The following is an 18355-nucleotide window of genomic DNA, read 5'->3' on the forward strand; positions in this document are numbered from 1 at the left end:
TTCAATGAAAATTTTAGAACAAGTCTGTAGAGTCCCACTCCTCCACCAGTGTCCTCCTGTGCAGAGCATCCATGCACTGTATTCACTGTGTCTGAGTCAGGTACAAGTCAGTAAAACCCTGTGTTTCTCCTGCTTCCTTAGTCTCTCTGTAGGTCTTGATTTCCAGCTTTACCAAAGAATGTGCAAAGTGTGAAATCTCTTGGCAAGTAAATACCTTATTGTGAAGATCTGGGAGATGGTTTGGGAGCCAGGGCAAAATATCATGGATCAGTAGGAAACAGAGCAGATTTGCCTTTATTCTTTCTACTTAAATTCCTAATAGTTCTCTCAACATATTAAAATATCCAAGACAAATTTTGGCAGCAAGATCTACTATTTAATTATACCAAGAGATGTATTTTGGTCCTGCGAGGGTGGTTCAGTTTGAGGACTCTAGGTAGGAGTATCTAAAACATATGGTTAGAGCACTGATCGGAAATATCTGAAAGATCTAACCTGAATGACTACAAAAAAAAAAAAAAAAAAAAAAAAAAAGAACCCTTTGAGTCTCATGTAAAGTAGTATTCAGAGAAGGCAAAATCTTGAGAAATAGTTTCTTGCCATCTGACAATCTCTCTGGGTACTTTCGCCACAGTGTCATACTGTCAGCTGGAATCTGACTGCTGCTATAGCTGGCTTGCAGCCTTTTTTGCTTTCCATGTTCTGTGCTGTGGCTTATTCGTGTATTCTTTGTATTTTTTAATTGCTTTGTATTGATCGTATTCCACTTGTGGTGTTCCTTTTATTTTTTTTCTTCGTCTTGTAGGACTCCTCTGTCTCAGCCTTTCTGCATCTGCAGGATATGATCTTCAAGCAGTTTTTTTAACTGGTTCTCCTGGAAACAGCTACATGCAACCAAAGATACCTACAGGAGGCTGGGAGATGTTACCCAAATTAAACACATCATTCACTGTTCTTCTGAATCATGTTCATTACATGGTACTCATAGAGAAATAACTGCTGTGAGCCCAGCAAGAAGACTGAGTAATCAGTATTTTCCAGGCTATGCTACACAAGGTTGTACCAATGTCCCTTTTGAGGTTAATAACAGAAAAAAAAAAAGCAACCCAAATCCAATGAAGGTGTACAATAGAAGTGGTAGTACTGATGGCAAAATAGGTAATCCTCTTTAATATCATGTCCTGTCCAAGACACTAATCACAAAGAAATAGAAATGAAGCTTTCTAAAGCAGAGAAGAAACTGTCCTTTAACCCCCTTCTTTATAATCTTGTCATATTATCACAATCAATATTTTCAAGAAAGCTTACTTCCTTATTCTTATATCTTGTACAGTGATGTGATTGAATCTGCATGCTCTGCTACACAGCGACATATCAGAAGAGGTTACACACAACAAACCTCCGCAGGAATTTTGAGTGCTGATATATGACAGTACGGGTTGTTCCCAGGTTCACAAACCCTCATCTGTTCACACTGAACAGTACAGGAACTGAATCATCTTCTCAAGTCTTACCTGGCACTTGATGATAAAACCCCTGAAAACCCCTTGTAATTTAATACAGCCTCATGGATCCCCAGACTTGGCCTACTGGCATCTCATGGTGCTTATATTTAATGTGGCAACCCTCAAACTTGGCCTGAGAAAATACTGCCTGTGTAACACGTCTGATTAATTCTTACTCAAGATGCTGAATTTTGTCCTTGAAGACAAAACACATGCATTTTTGAATGGCAATTGCAAATCGCTCTACCTTCCTCCAGCAATCTGAGAACCCAGGTCAATCCTTGACAACTTTAAGTCATCCATCTCCTTTTGCCTGACTCTGGAGAGAATTTTTACTTGGAATTTCTTGTTTGTGAGGTCACATTGGAGAGCAATAAGTCTTAAAGGATAATGGGCTGGGGAATAGTGAGTCCTTAACTGAAATACACAAGTGACTGTATTGGTTACAATTGAATACAGAAAAAAAAAAAAAAAAAAGGTAGGTAGGCTGGTGTGATTTTGGCTACTATCTCTTAAGGGGAGAGGCTTAAATAAATCCATACATACAGATTTCTTTAGAAGTTCAGTACCACTAAATACCATATCTTATTACCTCTGTAACTTTGTGTGAACTTGGAAATCTCTCCTTTAGGCTGCCCATGTTTGCAACAATAAACTAAAGGTTTTCAAATTGACTTAATTGTTTCCCTGAGGGTGAAAATGCTGCTTTATTCACTGCCTTTGGCTGAGTCACAGACACTCCATTTTTATTCTCTCTAAGGCTCAGAAGGCTCCCCTAAATCCACGTTTTTTTCCGTGGACTCTGGTAGCAACATCAGTTTTTGCAGGAGTAAACTACAGATACAGCATTGCTCAGTGTATAACACACCTTATTTACATGGCATCTTTTGATCATTTTTATATATTTAAAATCAGCTAGCAGATAATGTACAGTTGTGTAACTCCTCCAGGAGAGGGCTGTGTCACCATCTGAAACCTACGCACAACCCGTTTTGAGTGGTGAGTGTTTTGCTCTTCGGCCATTCCTAAGCTTGACTGCAAATCCACAGATGTCACTTCAGCACTGTCCAGATTCTGCTTAGGCAGTCCTTTATGCACAACAAGAAAATAATGCATTGCAGAGACCACTCAGAGCCACAGAGGGATGCAGTTTTCTGTTTCAGCCACTGCTCACATTCAAAATGATTGCTGCTATGTAACACAAACTCCTGATCAGGTTGTGGTTGTCCTTTTTGAAAAACACCTACCCACATCTCCCTTCTCTGGGCAAACATAACAGCCCTAACAATTAAGCAACATTGATACTATCCAGTTAAATTTGAGCTCTGTTATACCCCTGCTGTGCAGTGGAACTGGATTAATGGATGGGATCAGAAAGTTAAGGCTTCCCTATTGAATGGATAAAAGAAAGATTAAAAATTGACAGTTTGTTAATAATTACACTGATACCCGAGTTACATGAACCTTACCTCTTAGAAAGTTCACTCATCTCCTTCTGCTGGTGGGTATGGAAAGCAATTGAATCCTGGCATGCTGTCTTGTAATCAGTCCACAGTCACGTAGGGACATTATATAGCATGCAGTGAAGAGCATGAATGATGCTTTCGGGTACTGGCACTCCTGAATGAATCTGTACTTCAAATCCTGGCTAGCATTTGTTGCCCTGAACAAGCTTTTGCAGCTGGCTAGTTGTGTACTGGCTCTGTGCTCTCAGAACAACTACAGAATCATAAAATCATCCCTTGCTATTCCTTTGTAAATCATGACTGTGAACTGGATTGAACTCAAGATGGAAAAAAAGGCATGTGAAAACTGTTGTCTTTGTAAGATTTGATCTCAGAGAGGGCACCTTGGTATAGCTGATTAGATGCATTTCACAGTATGAAGTACATTGACCTCCTGTGCCGAGCTACCATTAAAAGGCAAAAAGGCAGCGTTGTGTAATTTGCCTCAACAAATGAGAACAATTCCTAACAGTGTGATTTAAATCTAGAGAGATATCTCAAAGGGCTAGGGCATAAGGATGAATGAAACTTACCTGTGCATGCTGGAAAAAGGTTAAAGGGCTGACATTTCTTTTCTTGGGTGCAATTTTTATCTACAAATCTAATCTAACAAAATGACTTTCTGATTCAAATCATAGTACCTATATCTCCAGCCATTTGATCTGCACACAAAGCTGCATTGGCCATAATGCTTCAAGATGGCAAAGCTGCTCTTCAGACCCCACATTTGCCATCTCTTGTCCTCCATCACTGTATCATATGGCTTGTCTGATCTGCCTGACCTATAGCATATGCTGTAACAAGCACACGGAAGTAAATCCAATATTCCTTACACAGTCGTACTCTCAAACAGATGTCTTTGTTTCATTCTGCAGTGCTTTTTCTGCATATGCAGCCACAGACACCCCTCCCTCTCTTTTCCACTGAATATTTCAGCTCAGGGTGATTTTTGCAGGTATGTTAACTGTATTTTTCCCACGTTGAAACTCAACTATTTTAATGCTTCATCCATCTCCAACTCCCCATAAATTAGCTCCTTCATGACACCGAAGCTTGTTGTTCCTTTCAATTTAAGTCTGCTGCAAACGTTATTAATGTGATATTTCACAATGGTAAAAAATATCGGGTATAACGAGGATGAAAAGGAGAGGTGGTAAGATAATGACATTTACAGCATCAGAATTTTATGGGGAGGGATTTCCTCATCCCGGGTTACTCACAATTCCCAGTTCAGGCTGCTCTGACAGTGCGGGCTCGAATGCAGATCTCACGCCTGATGATACGTGGCTCCTTTACAATGCATTAAAGGAAATGGTGTGCAAGCCCCATTCAATTAGCACATTATCTCTTGTTTTGACCAGAAATTTCATTCTAGTACTGAATAAAATCTGATTTACTGTTCACAATGCATTTTTATCACCTGAAGACATCTAGAAAATGAATAAATTAAGCTCTGAAAAGAGCCAGCAGCAAGACTTTTAATCAAAGGAAAATGAATAACAGTAAGTGCATTTTGGCTCATGCTTCAGGATTACAAGTTGCTTGGATGAACATCTCTTTCTAGTCTCAGTTATGTCTCAGCAGGCACCTGGTCAGGGTCTATTCGCGAAGTAAGAGCAAATTGTTCCAATGGAAAATGTAAGATTATGACAATAAAAGCTCAAACTGAAGTATGATATATCGAACCATTTTAATTCTGAGTAAATGGCATAATAGCCATGCTCCGTCAGATGAAAGTTCAACTAATCTAATGTTCCTTTTTTGACAGCACGTGGTAGCAGAGGCCTTAGGAAAGGTTATAAGAACAGGATAAATGAGAAACACTGTATTGGTATTAAACAACCCAAAAGGAATTTTCTTGCTGAAAATTTATCCAGCTGCTTTTTGAACAGAAGGAAATGTTTAATACAACATCCAGTGGCAAGGAGTTGCATAGCTTACCAAGGCATGTGCAGTACCATCCCTTCTGGCTCTTTTGAGCAATCCCTGGTTTTGTTGCATTCAACACCTGCCAGCCCTTCCACTGGAGAGACAGTGAGTGTTTCCTTTTCTGTTGGCTCCTGTCTGTTCAGGATTTTCTAGGTCTCCTCAAAACTACAGAAATAGTTTCCCCAGATGTGCTATGCTGGTGCAACAGACTATTTTAAAAATGTAATGCCATCAAGTTGGTTTCCCCACTACAAGTAGTTGATTCACTGTTTCACACACTGGAACATCAACAGGGACAACTAAGCTCGAGCCTTTGACACACACCAGTTTCCTAAACATGTTTGAACAGAAGAGCAAACATTTATTTTTAATCTTTGGATAGATGCAAAATCTACCAAACGTTTGTACATCTTTTTCTCTACTTCTTGCTTTCTCCTTCTGACAGGATAAATAGTTTCCCTGAAGTCTGGCACACAACTTGCCATGTCATTGTTGTGCTAGTATTGCTATCTAGGAGAGCCCTACCATGAAACAGAAAAACACACGACAAAAAAAAAAAAAAAAGAGTAGAGAACCTTGGTATCAGACAACCTGGCAATATTTTCCTTAACTGTAACCTTAGCAGAGCTGGGCCCTGTATAACGTTAGGCAGCTCTTTCCTCTCATGTCCAGCAATATCAAATGCTGTAAGCTTTCTGCATTCACAGACTCCTGCCATCCTGCAAACAGTAAGCAGAGCAGCCACCTCTGCGATTCTCTGGCACGAACTGAGTTTTCCCTGAAGGAATTGCAATGCTTTAAAAAGTAATACATCCAGTATGGTGATCTTTCCCTTGAATAAACACCTGCAAACATTATTTAAACCCTAGTAAACCATATTATTAAGGATGACAAGTCTACCACAACTCAGAGACCTGAGGCTGTGGTTGACACTGTTTATAAAAAAAAATAAAAAACAGGTGGAGTGGATGGTTAGTCCCTTCACTTAAACAAAATGTTACTTCACGCCACTCATTAGAACCAGGGCATGCACCTTTTCATCTGGCAGCTCTGACGGCTTAATGCAGACATGCCTAGAGGCTGTAACCAGCAGGCAGCTCAGTGATGACAAGGTGAGCAGGACAGCAACACTTGAAGGGGCTGAAGAATGGAAAGGGCAGTGGGCAGGGGATGAGGGAAGCCAACCAGGTTTCCTTAAGATTGGCTTTGGACTCTTTTTGATGACAAGGACAGCAAGGAACTAAGCATCGCAACCCTTTCCACGATGCCACCACTCTCTGCTGTCCTTCCTCACCAGCATCCGGCCCGGTTACTTCAGCTGTCCCCCCATAGCCTGCAAATCTCCCAGCTGCCAGAGGTCAGCCAGTCTGGGAGCTGGGTGTCTGTAACCCTGTATAAGTGCTGGAAGAATGATCCCTGGGAGGGAAGCAGGGCTGTTCTCCATCCCAGAGGCACTTCCAGCAGGCACAGAACAATTTACCAGCTTCCAGTGGGAGCCCAGGAAGAGCAAAGTTAATTTTATCAGATTTCCTGAGTTTCTGTTTGCCTTCCACATCATTCTTCTCAAGCCTGGCAAGACTGTTGTACAAGCCTATCTGGAAACTGTCAGCTTCCTGCCTCCAGAAGGGAGAGCTGGGGGGCTCCTGCCCCTCAGCCAAGCTTTTAGGAGATTCTCCAAAAGTGAAACATGCTTCTTTGTAATGCCTGGTAGGGGTCTGGTGAACATGGTCCCTGAGGGGCTGAAACGAGCAGTAAATTATCAAATCTTTCCATGTTATGCCACTCCTAAGGCCTGCCTAATCACAGAGAAGCTGATCTATCAGCAGACACTGAGTACAGTGCAGTCTCAATGGACATAATGTTCCAGACCTCAAGCACAACCAGCTTGTAACACGTCTTCTCACTAAGCCTCTTCAGTGAGTGGCAAGATGACAAGAGGAGTGGGCAAAGACTGCAAGAGATGCCATCTCCAGCAGGGTTCGTGCAGAGGAGGAGATGTGGGAGGGTGGGGTGGGGGGAGAAGCACAGATAAAGCTGGAAAGGAGGCTGAGCAGAAGCGTGTAGGCCCTGGAACAGTATTTGATATAGTCTGTGTAGTCGACAGGAGAGATTATTCATGGCAGTTACTGCTATTGTGAACCCCACCCCTGCTGTTCTGCTTTCCCTTCCAGCCCAGCAAGCCTGTAGATGCTGGGTTGTGGTAGAGCAGACACTGTCAGAGCTACACTTTCTGAAAGTCAGCATGACTTTCAGTAGTTATTTCTTTTTTTTTTTTTTTCAGTAACACGCTCCTCCATTTTAAATTAGGAAGTTCAGATGCACCACAATGATTTAATTACAAACAGATTATATCCCAGTATAAAAATAGTTTTGGTACTCGTACAAATTCAGTCCTAAGTTTGCAGCAGTGCTTACAGCTTTACTGAACTCCATCATTTGAATCTTTTCCAAAAGTGTTTTGGACTCAAGAATACTACAGCACTTTGCTTTACCATAGCTACAGATGAACTTGGCTATCATCTCCAGCTGTATGCTTAAACTGTCTCTGTTTTGAGTTGAATCAGTGCCAGTAAGCAACTACATTAAGTAACAGATATTTTAGAATTCCTGCATCAAGTCTTCATTTAACTTTTCTTACACTGAGCTACCTCCAGTGCATACTCTGTAGTTATTGTGCTCTTCTTTTTATGATCTAGAACCTCGAAGGAGAAATAAATGAGATTTTCCAAGCTCCCTCCTGGAAACTCACTGATCATTGTTTTCAGCTCAACACTTGTTGATTCCTCTGCTCATACTCAGAGTCAGAGGAGACAGAAGCTTGATATGATGAAAGGGTGCAAGTGGTGGGAACCAAAAGGGAAGGCGAATCCTGAAACAGACATTATATGGATAAGGAGTGGATGGGAGCAGGAACTGAAAATGGGGAAGGAGAGATTGAAAAGAGATTGAATGGAGGGCAGCAAGTATGGTATGAGTTATAATGAAGTATGGTATGAGTTATAATCAAGAAAAGGGCCCAGAGAAGACAGGGAACATCTGAGCATTCAAAAAGTCCCTAGATGCTGCTTTCCAAAGTCTCTACATGCCTGTGCTGCAAACAGGTAGCAGTGAAATCCACTGGCAAAGTGAATATCTCACCCCACATTTATGTTTCTTCCAGGCAGAATTGTTAATGGGCTCCTACTGCTACCAGTTACTGTGTTCATCCGACAAGCAGAAGGCCTGATTAGATCTAAAGGTTCCAACCTCTTAGCGACCAATGTCAGCATGACTCTACATCATAGAAAATGGATTTAAAAAAATAATACAACTGTCAATACATCATAACAATGATCACACTGCCAAGCAACACATTGACGTTTTTAGTAAATATGAAATTTAAGTTTATTCAACTTCAAATTGACTCTTCATCTTCCACATGGGAGAGATGCTTAACTCAAACTCAGACATGCGCCCATATTCTAGTGTGTTTCTCTTTTATTTGTACCTGTCAACAAATTAAAGTGCCTAAGTTCAGGACAGAAAAACCAAAGTAGGACTTTCAAGGTGTACTTTCCAGAGTCAAATGACTCGAGGCCATCAAACCACTCACAGAAATGACACCTGCTTAGCTCTTGCTGAGGTTCTCTGCTGAATTTTACTGAGGTTTGCTCAATAGTGATCACCACAGTGTTCCTGCTTGGCTACAGCATGGAGGCACACCAGGCTGTCTTCACAACTGGGAACCACAGCATCTTGCTTCTGGTGCTCTCCAAGAGGAAAAAACAGGTTAAGATCCTTGCGAGATTTTCTGGGACCAAACCAAAAGTTGCCTGGATCTTGGCTTGTGTCCACTTTCTGAATAGTCCTGGGATAGACTAATACCAATATACTGGCTGGCAGAGGAAAGTTTATACATTTGAGAGGAAGTTCACTGAGGTAAAGGTGGCTGCTTCACGCTGGTCTGTGGTGTGCTGCAGCCTAGCGTGGAATGGCACAAACCTTGTACGGGTGGGGCTGCAGCGTGCCCCCCCAAATTGGTTCTGTGTTGATCTTTGTCACTCCCTCGGGAAGGCGGAAGGTGAATGCCCGTAGCAGGTTGGCAAAGAAAATGAAGAGCTCGGTCCTTGCTAGGTTCTCCCCCAAACACACTCGGTGCCCTGCAGAAGGAAGAGGGAAAGGACAGTGAGTATCTAGGAATTTTTTAGTTTTGTAATCACTTTGCTCGTTCTTGCCATAAGCAGAGGGGGCTCTTGTTCAGGGCCAGGATCCTGAAAACCACAGAAATAAAACTTCCTGAATTCTTTCTCAGAAAGATCCCATCCCTCCAATGTCATAGGTTAGGAGACACCAAACGAAAAGCCCGGCACAAATCCCTGAGGTACTACCATCTTTCTTTCTTGACCTGGCAGAAAATTACTTTCCTTTTATAGGAGATCTTGAGCTTCAGGGTCAAACATGAAGAATCTGCCAGCTGTTTGCACATGCTTTCTTAGTGAGTTCAAGTCAGCAGATCAAAATTACTCAGCAATGGCCTTTGCAACTGAGCAAAGGCTTGGTCACTTTACAGGCAAACAAGAAGCCTACTGTTAATTTCCAAGTGTTCCTCACTGGAACCAATGGCACGAACAGCACAGAAACAACAAAAACTAAAGAAAACAGGTTAATAATACATTCACATTTCCAGATTAGCAGACAAATTAAGGGAAAGCAAAAGCCAGCTATTCCATTTGTGCTAAGAAACCACTCCTGGATAGGCATCTAAGTAACTACCCTGCTACACCAGCAGAGATACTAAAACAGAGTAGGAACTTTACTGCTGAATGTGGTCTCAAACTCTGCTTTGTTATCTTAATTCCCTTCTTTTGTAACTGGTTTTTCAGTTCTGTACCCAAGAACTTTGTATATCAGGATGCATTTCTTCTTTTCTTTCAACTCGTTCCTATAAGAGGGATTGCAAGCAACTCCAGCATACAAAAGGTACACTGCTTCTCAGGGAAAAAAATACATATGAAGAATATTACAAGAAAAAAAAATGTGGATGACTGCAATATTTAACAAGCCTGGAGGTTCTGGAATTGGTTCTGGAACAAGCCATGGAGGTCCTGGAGGTTCAGGAATTCAAGTGGGATTCCCACCACATTGTACTAAGAGCAGCTTGGGGCTGGAGAGCACAGAAGTGTCTCTCTTGGCAGATACAAGCCAGTACTATTATTTAAAAGAAACAAACAGCGGTGATATAAAGTGTTATCTGAAGAAATATCACAGTCTCAAAATTCTGTATTCTTTATCTAATCTGTTGGGACCGTTCAAACTGCCGGTTCACTTACCTGCTGAGAATGGTAAGAAGGCTTCTCGATTTTTAAAGTTTCCTTCTTTATCCAGGAAATGGCCAGGGTTGAATTCCCGAGGTGTCTCCCATTGCTCAGGATCATACAGAACAGATGCTATATTTGGCAAAACAATGGTGCCCTGCAAGGAAGAAACCACTGATACAGTTCTATTGATTAACCTCTCACCTCTCAGTTTCTGCCTGGTGGATAAGACTTCTGTTCGTTGCCATTCCTTTCTAATGTGCAGATATCAAGTGGTTAGAGGAGTATCTTGCTAGAAAACAGGAGTTGTTGGTCTTTTTCTTATCTAGAAATTATCAGTTCCCAGCCTTGCGACCATGCCAGTGGGTGTTATTAGCATTAGTGATGTTGGTACGACTATATTGTGGTGCCGACTTCTACTGATAGTTTTAATGACACTTGTAGTAGGTCTCTCTTGTTGATATTCAGGTCCCAGTCTTGGAAACCTTCTTTCAGGTTTGAGAGAAAGAGAAATGCATCCAGAAATCACTGCAATACTCATCACTTCATTGACAGCAGGCTCTGAGCCCTTTTAGCAGTAGTTGTTCAGGCTTTGTCTTTACTGGTAAAGAGCACATTGTTCCCAGCAGACCAACACATGCGCCTTAGCGTACCTGACTCTCAGATCCAGCCAGAACAGAGACTGAAGCCTTCACCACAGAGTGAGTTAGGTGGGACCGAACACCGAAGCCAGTAATGGTACTGGCCTCTCCCATCTCTCTTGCGACAAAAGTAACCGATTCTTGCTAGGGTTTTCCAGTGAGAACTGGCACTCAGCATAGCTTATGTCACTTTACAAAATTATTTAGTGGCTGTGAACACTTGTCTCAGGCTATATTTGGGAGCAAGTCCCTCACCGTCAGCTGTAGCTGACAGTCTCTCAGCTGTACAGATTCAGGCAGGTCACTGCAATTATCTCAGTTCGTGGAGCTATTAGCCATCCCCTTACAAGTCTTCCTCCATCCCATCAGTACTGGCAGTGCCAAGTCATGCAAAAATGTCTTAACCAGTGCTTTGACAAACATTTCTCCTCTCAGTCTATATCCCCAGCCAAGCACAGCTGGTCTCTGCTGTTGTGTCATTTGTCTGTACCTTTTTGACAGGGAAACCTAGCAGTTCTGTATTCCTCACACACAGTCTGGGCATGCCAACAAAGACAATATTGCTGAAGCGCTGGATCTCATGTACCACAGCATTTGTGTAGGGCAGTTTTCTCCTATCCTCATAGCAGATTAACTGGGAAGGACCCAGAACAGCATCCAGCTCCTTCTGCACTTTCTCTGTGGAGAAATATTCACCACTTCAGATGGGAAAAATGCATCAAATATTTCAACTGGTCTCTTTTCCTTAAAGCAATAGGAAAAAGTAATATTTCAGCGTAGTACATAAAGTCTTTATGATTTAACATCTGAATTTAACATATGAAACTAAAAGTCAAGAGCAAAACAAGCAAACAAACAAAAAAGCAGTGTGGACCAGAATCATAAACAAGGACTATACTGTACTTATTTCAGCTTTGACATTTATCTCACAGTATGCTTGGTGGGTGTAGGGTGAGTCACTCAGCTCCACATTTTGAAGATATTTAGGGATTGCTTAGTTTACTTTATCTCAAAATCTAAATCTCATTTTCAAAATTGATGCAAATGCCATGGATATTAACTCCCAGTGCAAAGGAGGAGTTGGTCCAAGTATGGCAACACTGAACAAACAACACCAGAATCATCGACTCTGAATGCAAATATGCACACAATGACACAGCCTTTTCAGCTTCCTGCTCAGATTGTGGAAATACAGATATCTTCCTCATTTTCAGTGCTTGAGCACAGCAGATGGAAGAAACTCTGACTCCAGAACTATCCAAGTCCTTCTTAAACCCTGGCCATATCCTTTCTCTTCCTAGTGTAGATTTTAGATGGGGGAGACTCAGTCTGGATCTACAGAGGCATTCATGGCATTGACTTGTCAGTGCAAAGAACTAACTTTTCTCTCACCACGACTGCCTTCACCCATCTGGTGTGGTCAGGTGAGAGGATGGATATTTGTTTTTATCCACTGCTGTAATTTTAGCATGCTGTTCTTAGTGTTTCCAGAGAGTGAGAGCCAGACTCAACTAGTGGCTTTTGTGCCTCCAACTCATTACATCCAGCCCTCATTAACATTTGTAGTACCCACAGTATTTCACAGCAAGGATCCCTCTCACCTTGGATGTCTGGATTCACCACCATGTAGAGCAGTCCCCAGTACAAGGTTGTGCTTGAAGTCTCTGAGCCACCAAGGAAAAGGTCATTTATAACACACACCAAATTGTCTTCATCATACTTGGGCTTGTCCTCATCTTTAGACTGAAGATGATGATAAAAAGTTGAAGTTAAATACGGAAGTTAGTTTATCCTGTATGCCTCCTGAGAGTCATTATTTCCACATACGGAAATAATGGCACATGCACAAAGAACATTCCAATTTACAGTTTTTGATGAGTACTAAGAGATTAACAGTTTCCCAAATGTACATGGTAAAGGCTGTGTTGCTGTTTTTCATGAGGTGGATTTTTCTTTCATTAAACAACAACAACAAACAGGCAGTTTCATGCCTGATGACTTAATCCTGAAAAGTTTAGAACAAATTGCAACTTTTACAGTTAGCCCAGAGTGTACTTCTAAACATGTGCCCCGCAATGTGTCACTCATTTGGCCTTGTTCTGTCCAGTAAGCTATCCAACAGTGTGATCAGGCAGAACGAATACTTACTTTCTCTATTTCAGCCAGGTAAAAGTCAATGAAATCTTGCGGTTCATCTGGCATCCCTCTCTCCACGTGTCTTCTGATCTCCTTCCTCGCGAAAGAACTGAGGACATCATAGCAAGACAATGCCTTCTTATGAGGACCAGGGAGACGACACATCAGCCAGGGGAAGATTTCATACAGCTGGGGGAGTGACATACAAGAGGCAGTGTGAATTAGCTGACAGTAACAAAGCTGCTCTAGGAACACCAAAGGGTTGAATTGTCCTGTCTGGAAATGCTGATAGTAGAATAAACAGATTATCATTGCTTTTAGTAGTTGTTGTGTTGGTTTTTTTTCATCATGTGGGGAAACAATATTAACTTTGACACACTCCTGAATCTCAGTGTCTAGGCAATACTGCCAACACTCCGCTCATGCCACTAACTCAGGCAACTGGTGGAGCTAACAGAAGGAAAGTGTAGACTGGGTAGCACTCTAAGAGAATTTCATTTCCCTTTTCAGAGTCCTTGTAACTGCTAGACGAACTGATAATGGTTAAAAATGTTAAATCTTCACTCTGCTCAGAGTGTATTTATACGCATACTTGTTAGCTCAAAGTACCATCCTCTGTTTTGGATAGCTCTCTCTTTGCAGCATCTGCCATCCTACCCTGCCAAGCAAACAGCATTTCTGTCTCCTCACTGCCTTTGTTCTTTCAAACCAACCAAGCAAAATTCTCAAATTTTGTTATGTGATCGTTTGTTGGTCATTCCACTAATCCTTCTTTTACATTTGTTTCACTCCAAACTCACAACATAAAGTGCCAAGACCCTGGAAAAGGTCCCACAGATCATTACACACCAGAACCTACTTTAACACTTCTCTGGATCTAAAGGGAAAACAGTGCTGGAAACACTCTAGGATCCTGTTTGTCTTTTTCATCCTCTTTTCTGCTAGTTTCCACCAGTCCCTTTCCTCTTAACCTTTGGACTGGAATGTTCTAAGCTTGTAGCAGATAATTGTCTCATTAATTCCTGATATGATTCATAATTTAATTTTGTACTATTAGAATTTGTTCCATTCTAATAACTCCAATCCACAATATTTATGAGCTCTTGCAGCAGGATATCCTGAACCTCCACTGTATTGTTACGGTCTCCTTGTTTTGATGATCAGCAAATATCATCTGTTTTTTTATCCAAGTTCCTCAACAAAAATAATGAATAACTACAGTCAGAGAGTCACTGAACTGTTGCCAGAATAACTCCACTAATGATGTCTTTCACTTATCTAATTATCTCTTTCTTTGTCTCTTAGAAATTTTTACCTTCTTCATAAACCTTAAACCAGTTGCTCTACATTTAGAGAGGACCCATTTTTGTATCCACACTTTTTCTACCTATTTTCTACCTATTTCAGAAAAAAATTAGCATGTGATTTACGCACCTGATAAATGAAGCTGCCTGCAAATCTGAATAAGTTCTCTGTGGCACTGATCAGTTCATGGAAGGTTTTGTCCTCATCAGAGAAGTGATATCCAAAAACCAGAGCACAAATTACATTTGAAATAGAATGGAAGAGAGGGAAAGAAGGATCCACAGGTCTTCCTGCAAACACAGTAACTAGCATTCACTCTCAATGTTTTCTTCAGTCGTTCCTTATACAGATAAGATGAGATATTACTAGAAATTACATAATATTATCTCTTTATCCATCTGGGGCATGAATGGGGACAGATGTGACATCAATATGTATTCATGAAAATAAAACAGTCTTAGAGTAAAGGATATGTTAAACTGTTTCCTCATTGCTCTAAAACAGTTTCATAGCCCTTCCTGTGAAATAGTATAGCACAATCAAGATTAATTAGAGGATATAATATTAAACGTGCTGTCCTCCATTGTATGGAAGAAAAGTTAGACAACGTGGAAGGCAAGAAATGTCATGGGAGATGAACTGAGAGAATATAGCAACAAACAGGTTCAAAAGTATAAAAAGCTACTTAGGAGAAAAGACTGAAGAAGCTTGGGAAAGTTTAAGAGGCAGAATAGATGGGTAGGAACTGCTAAGTTTAAGTAATAAAATGATTACAGTCTTAGATGTAGAGAGTATATCATCATCTCTCTGATGATTTCTTAAAAGATATGAGACAGACTCCAAAATTATTTGGATGGAAGTGATCCTGGCTTGGACTCCCCCAAACCAGGTGTAGAATCCTCTGAAGTTCCCCTCCCGCCTCCTACTTCTGATTCTGTTGCCAATAGTTACTTAGCCAGTCAGACACTAAAATATCCAGTTTGTCATGACACCTAGTGTCACTGGAATTTAGAGGAATGACTTGAGCTCTGAAATACTCTTCAGTTACCTATTGTAGGCAACCTGTGGATGGGTTTGCAACTCAGTGACATCATGTCATTGTACATTCAGTAAATAATAGACAAATAGTAAGCCCAAGAAAGGAAGATTTCAGAAGTTCTCAACTTCAGTAGGTTTAGAAAAAGCTTTTTAGGAAAGAAATTCCCACTTGTAATACTAGGCTCTATCTGTTCTTCAGGCTTTGGTGAGTTTGGATATATGACTGTACCCACCCCAACCCTAGAAAGAGGTAGGTAAGCTTGCATACTAAAGATATGGATCCAGAAACTGAAAAGCATCTAATTTTTTAGCAGAGAGATACCTTTCAGGCTCACAAAGAACTCCACCAGGTGAGAGGCCTCCTCTTGTACACGATACTCCAGGCCTTTTTTCCCCATCCCCAGACTGCGTAGAGTCATTATACCAAAGCGCCTCTGCTGCTTCCATGAGCGACCGCTTGCTAGTAAAATACCTGAGAGCATTCCCTGGCATATTAATATTTGTTATAGACATGAATCATTCATTGAAAAATAATTATGAAATACATGAGTAAATCAAGGAATATACTGTGATACGAGTAACTTTAGGAGGTAAAATTATCATAACCAAATATACCCAAACTATAACTAAGCCACATGTTCTTAATATTGATTGTAGTTAATTTTTGAAAAGAGCACTCTAAGGATCTGCTGACTGCTCCACTTCTTGCTAGAAAATGCTAAAATACATTAAGGAGAAATGGATTTTAATGTGACGGAGTCACTCTCAAATGATATTCAGGAAATGTTTAAGAGTGACTGTTAACATAGCTATGAGACTTCTGGAGGTGGGTGTTATAGGTCTTTCACTCATGATGGAAGGTGTTTGGCAACCATACATAGTCTATATAGTTGCCAAAACCTATAATGATGCTTTGCATTCATGTAACATACAGCAAAATCATGTGCAGCAGAATGAATTATCCTATGAGGAGAGTAAGATTGCTGAGTTCTGTGCTAGGACTGCACACATCTTGAACACAGCAAAAAAGGTCACCTAGAAACAACCTGATTTGGAACGTTTCCCAGGTTTGGGAAAGCTCAAGACAAAAGGCATCATGACAAATAGCAAACTATTCTCACGAGCTAATAGGGTATTTGGACAGAGCATCCTGGATGGGAGGGCAGAGGGTTTAACAAGGCTGAGCAGGAGTAGTTTGCCAAGTTGACATTACAGTGCATTATTTATGGCAGGAAGATCTCACCTTTTCCTTTGGCCACTGCTCTGAAGAAAGGAGATACCATCCTTCCAGAAACATCGTCAGGGTGTGTAGTCATGCCATCCTTCACTGCCTGAAATCCATTCAGTATGATCACTGGTGCCCACCCGAACCACAAGGTGTATATGTTGCCGTAAGTTTTTGCCAGCTGTGGATGGGAAAAGTGCCAGAAAAGAACAGATAAAACTGAGTAAAATTAACCAATTAGGAGAATCTGAAAATAAATACCTCCATCAGAAGATCCCGATGTAACTGAAAGTTCATTTGCACCAAGTTTCCAAGCAATGGGAGAGGAGTTGGTCCAGGAGGGAATTGCTGGCATGCCTTTCGCAGTTTGAGAAATTGAACAATTAACAAAAAGATGACCAGAACTACAAACGCTTGACTTATTGTCAGCATTTCAAAGCTGATTTTTCAGCTTCTCTCTATCAAAAATAATGTAGTGGAGCTTGGAAAAGGTGATCTTCCTTCTTGTTCCACCAGTTCTCTTTGCAGACTGACTCCTGTGGAGTCTCAATTCCTTTCCCTCCCTCTGTCCCTCCCTCTTTATCACTGCCTGCCCTTTTCCTGCACCCCATATATTCTCCATACTAAGATACATCAAACCAATCCCTGACCAAGGGCGTACCTAGCTGTCTATAGGTAGCCACAGCCTGAAAATATGGAATCACGTGTGCTGAAGGTATTTGCCTTGAGAACCTTAAAAACATGCATAGTTGTTCATCTCAGAATCACTGAATTCAGATTACTGTTTACATCCTGGCATGTAACTCTCATAGGTTAGATTTAACAGGTGTTTTAGTCACAAATATTAAGCTGTCTTTATATGTGATTGCAAATTAAGATTTGCCTCCCAGTTCTCAAACACTTAGTTCACACAGACAAAAACATCAGTAGTTGGAGACTAAGCATGCAATTAGAAGATGAAATTGTTACATGTAATTTCTGAAAATTTGGCCTTGAGTGTTCAAACTTGTTTTTTCCAGTAAGATGGTAACAATAATATTTTCATCAAGTGCATATTAATAACATTACGATAATGACTAAAAACTTACATTACAACTAAATAATGAGAAAAACAATCAACATATAAAAATTATGCCCTATTTAAAATGTAATTAAATTATAATTGTCATTATTATTTATATTTTTTTGAGTATGTAACTTATATTAAGGACTGTATTTTCCTTGGTTTATTTTCTACATTTGTAATCACAGTTTCAAAATCCTGGGTATTATGTCTACGACCAGTTGTCAATAGGTTTACAGAACACATCAAAAATCTGTCCTCTGATAATGAAGGGATTCACACCTAGTATGCAACACAGAAAGGGGAAAGCACTGGGTGTCAATCGTCAGGGGATCCTATCTTGGCATGGTAAAGAGAAAATGTCTTCGCTAAAAAATGAAGTACAAGTCTGAACAAGAATTTGCCCTGCCAACACATACATGAATGCAGTATTTTGCAAACCTGGCAACATTAGGGAAGTAATGTGACTCAGTGATGTCAATCTGTCTCCTTCATTTGGCCAAAATTTGCAGTTATCATAGGTACCTACATGCCTGCATTATACAATGAAGACAGAATGGAAAATCAGTGAGTTTTTTTTTTAAGACCTTATCTATGCAAAAGTAACAAGTGGACATTATGGGCAGCAGATGTGGGAAGGAGGCTGAGGTATTACAAGTTAGTTACAACTGCCAACTGTGAAGCAGGAAATACCTGTGATATGACTCAGCAAAA

General features: G+C 40.7%; 1 protein-coding gene across 1 annotated transcript; it reads right to left on the reverse strand.

The window, feature by feature from the left end:
* Positions 1–7823: 7823 nt before the first annotated feature.
* LOC118247122 (cytochrome P450 2J6-like) lies at positions 7824–17010 on the reverse strand. Its single transcript, XM_035544868.2, has 9 exons — positions 16840–17010; positions 16597–16759; positions 15676–15825; positions 14445–14605; positions 13023–13199; positions 12476–12617; positions 11365–11552; positions 10249–10390; positions 7824–9078 (listed from the first exon to the last, which is right to left on the reverse strand). Exons 1-9 carry the CDS (start codon positions 17008–17010, stop codon positions 8900–8902), a joined length of 1473 nt encoding a protein of 490 aa, XP_035400761.1. The 3' UTR covers positions 7824–8899.
* Positions 17011–18355: the final 1345 nt, after the last annotated feature.

This window comes from Cygnus atratus, chromosome 9 (genome assembly GCF_013377495.2).
Source record: "Cygnus atratus isolate AKBS03 ecotype Queensland, Australia chromosome 9, CAtr_DNAZoo_HiC_assembly, whole genome shotgun sequence".
NCBI classification, from domain to species: domain Eukaryota; kingdom Metazoa; phylum Chordata; class Aves; order Anseriformes; family Anatidae; genus Cygnus; species Cygnus atratus.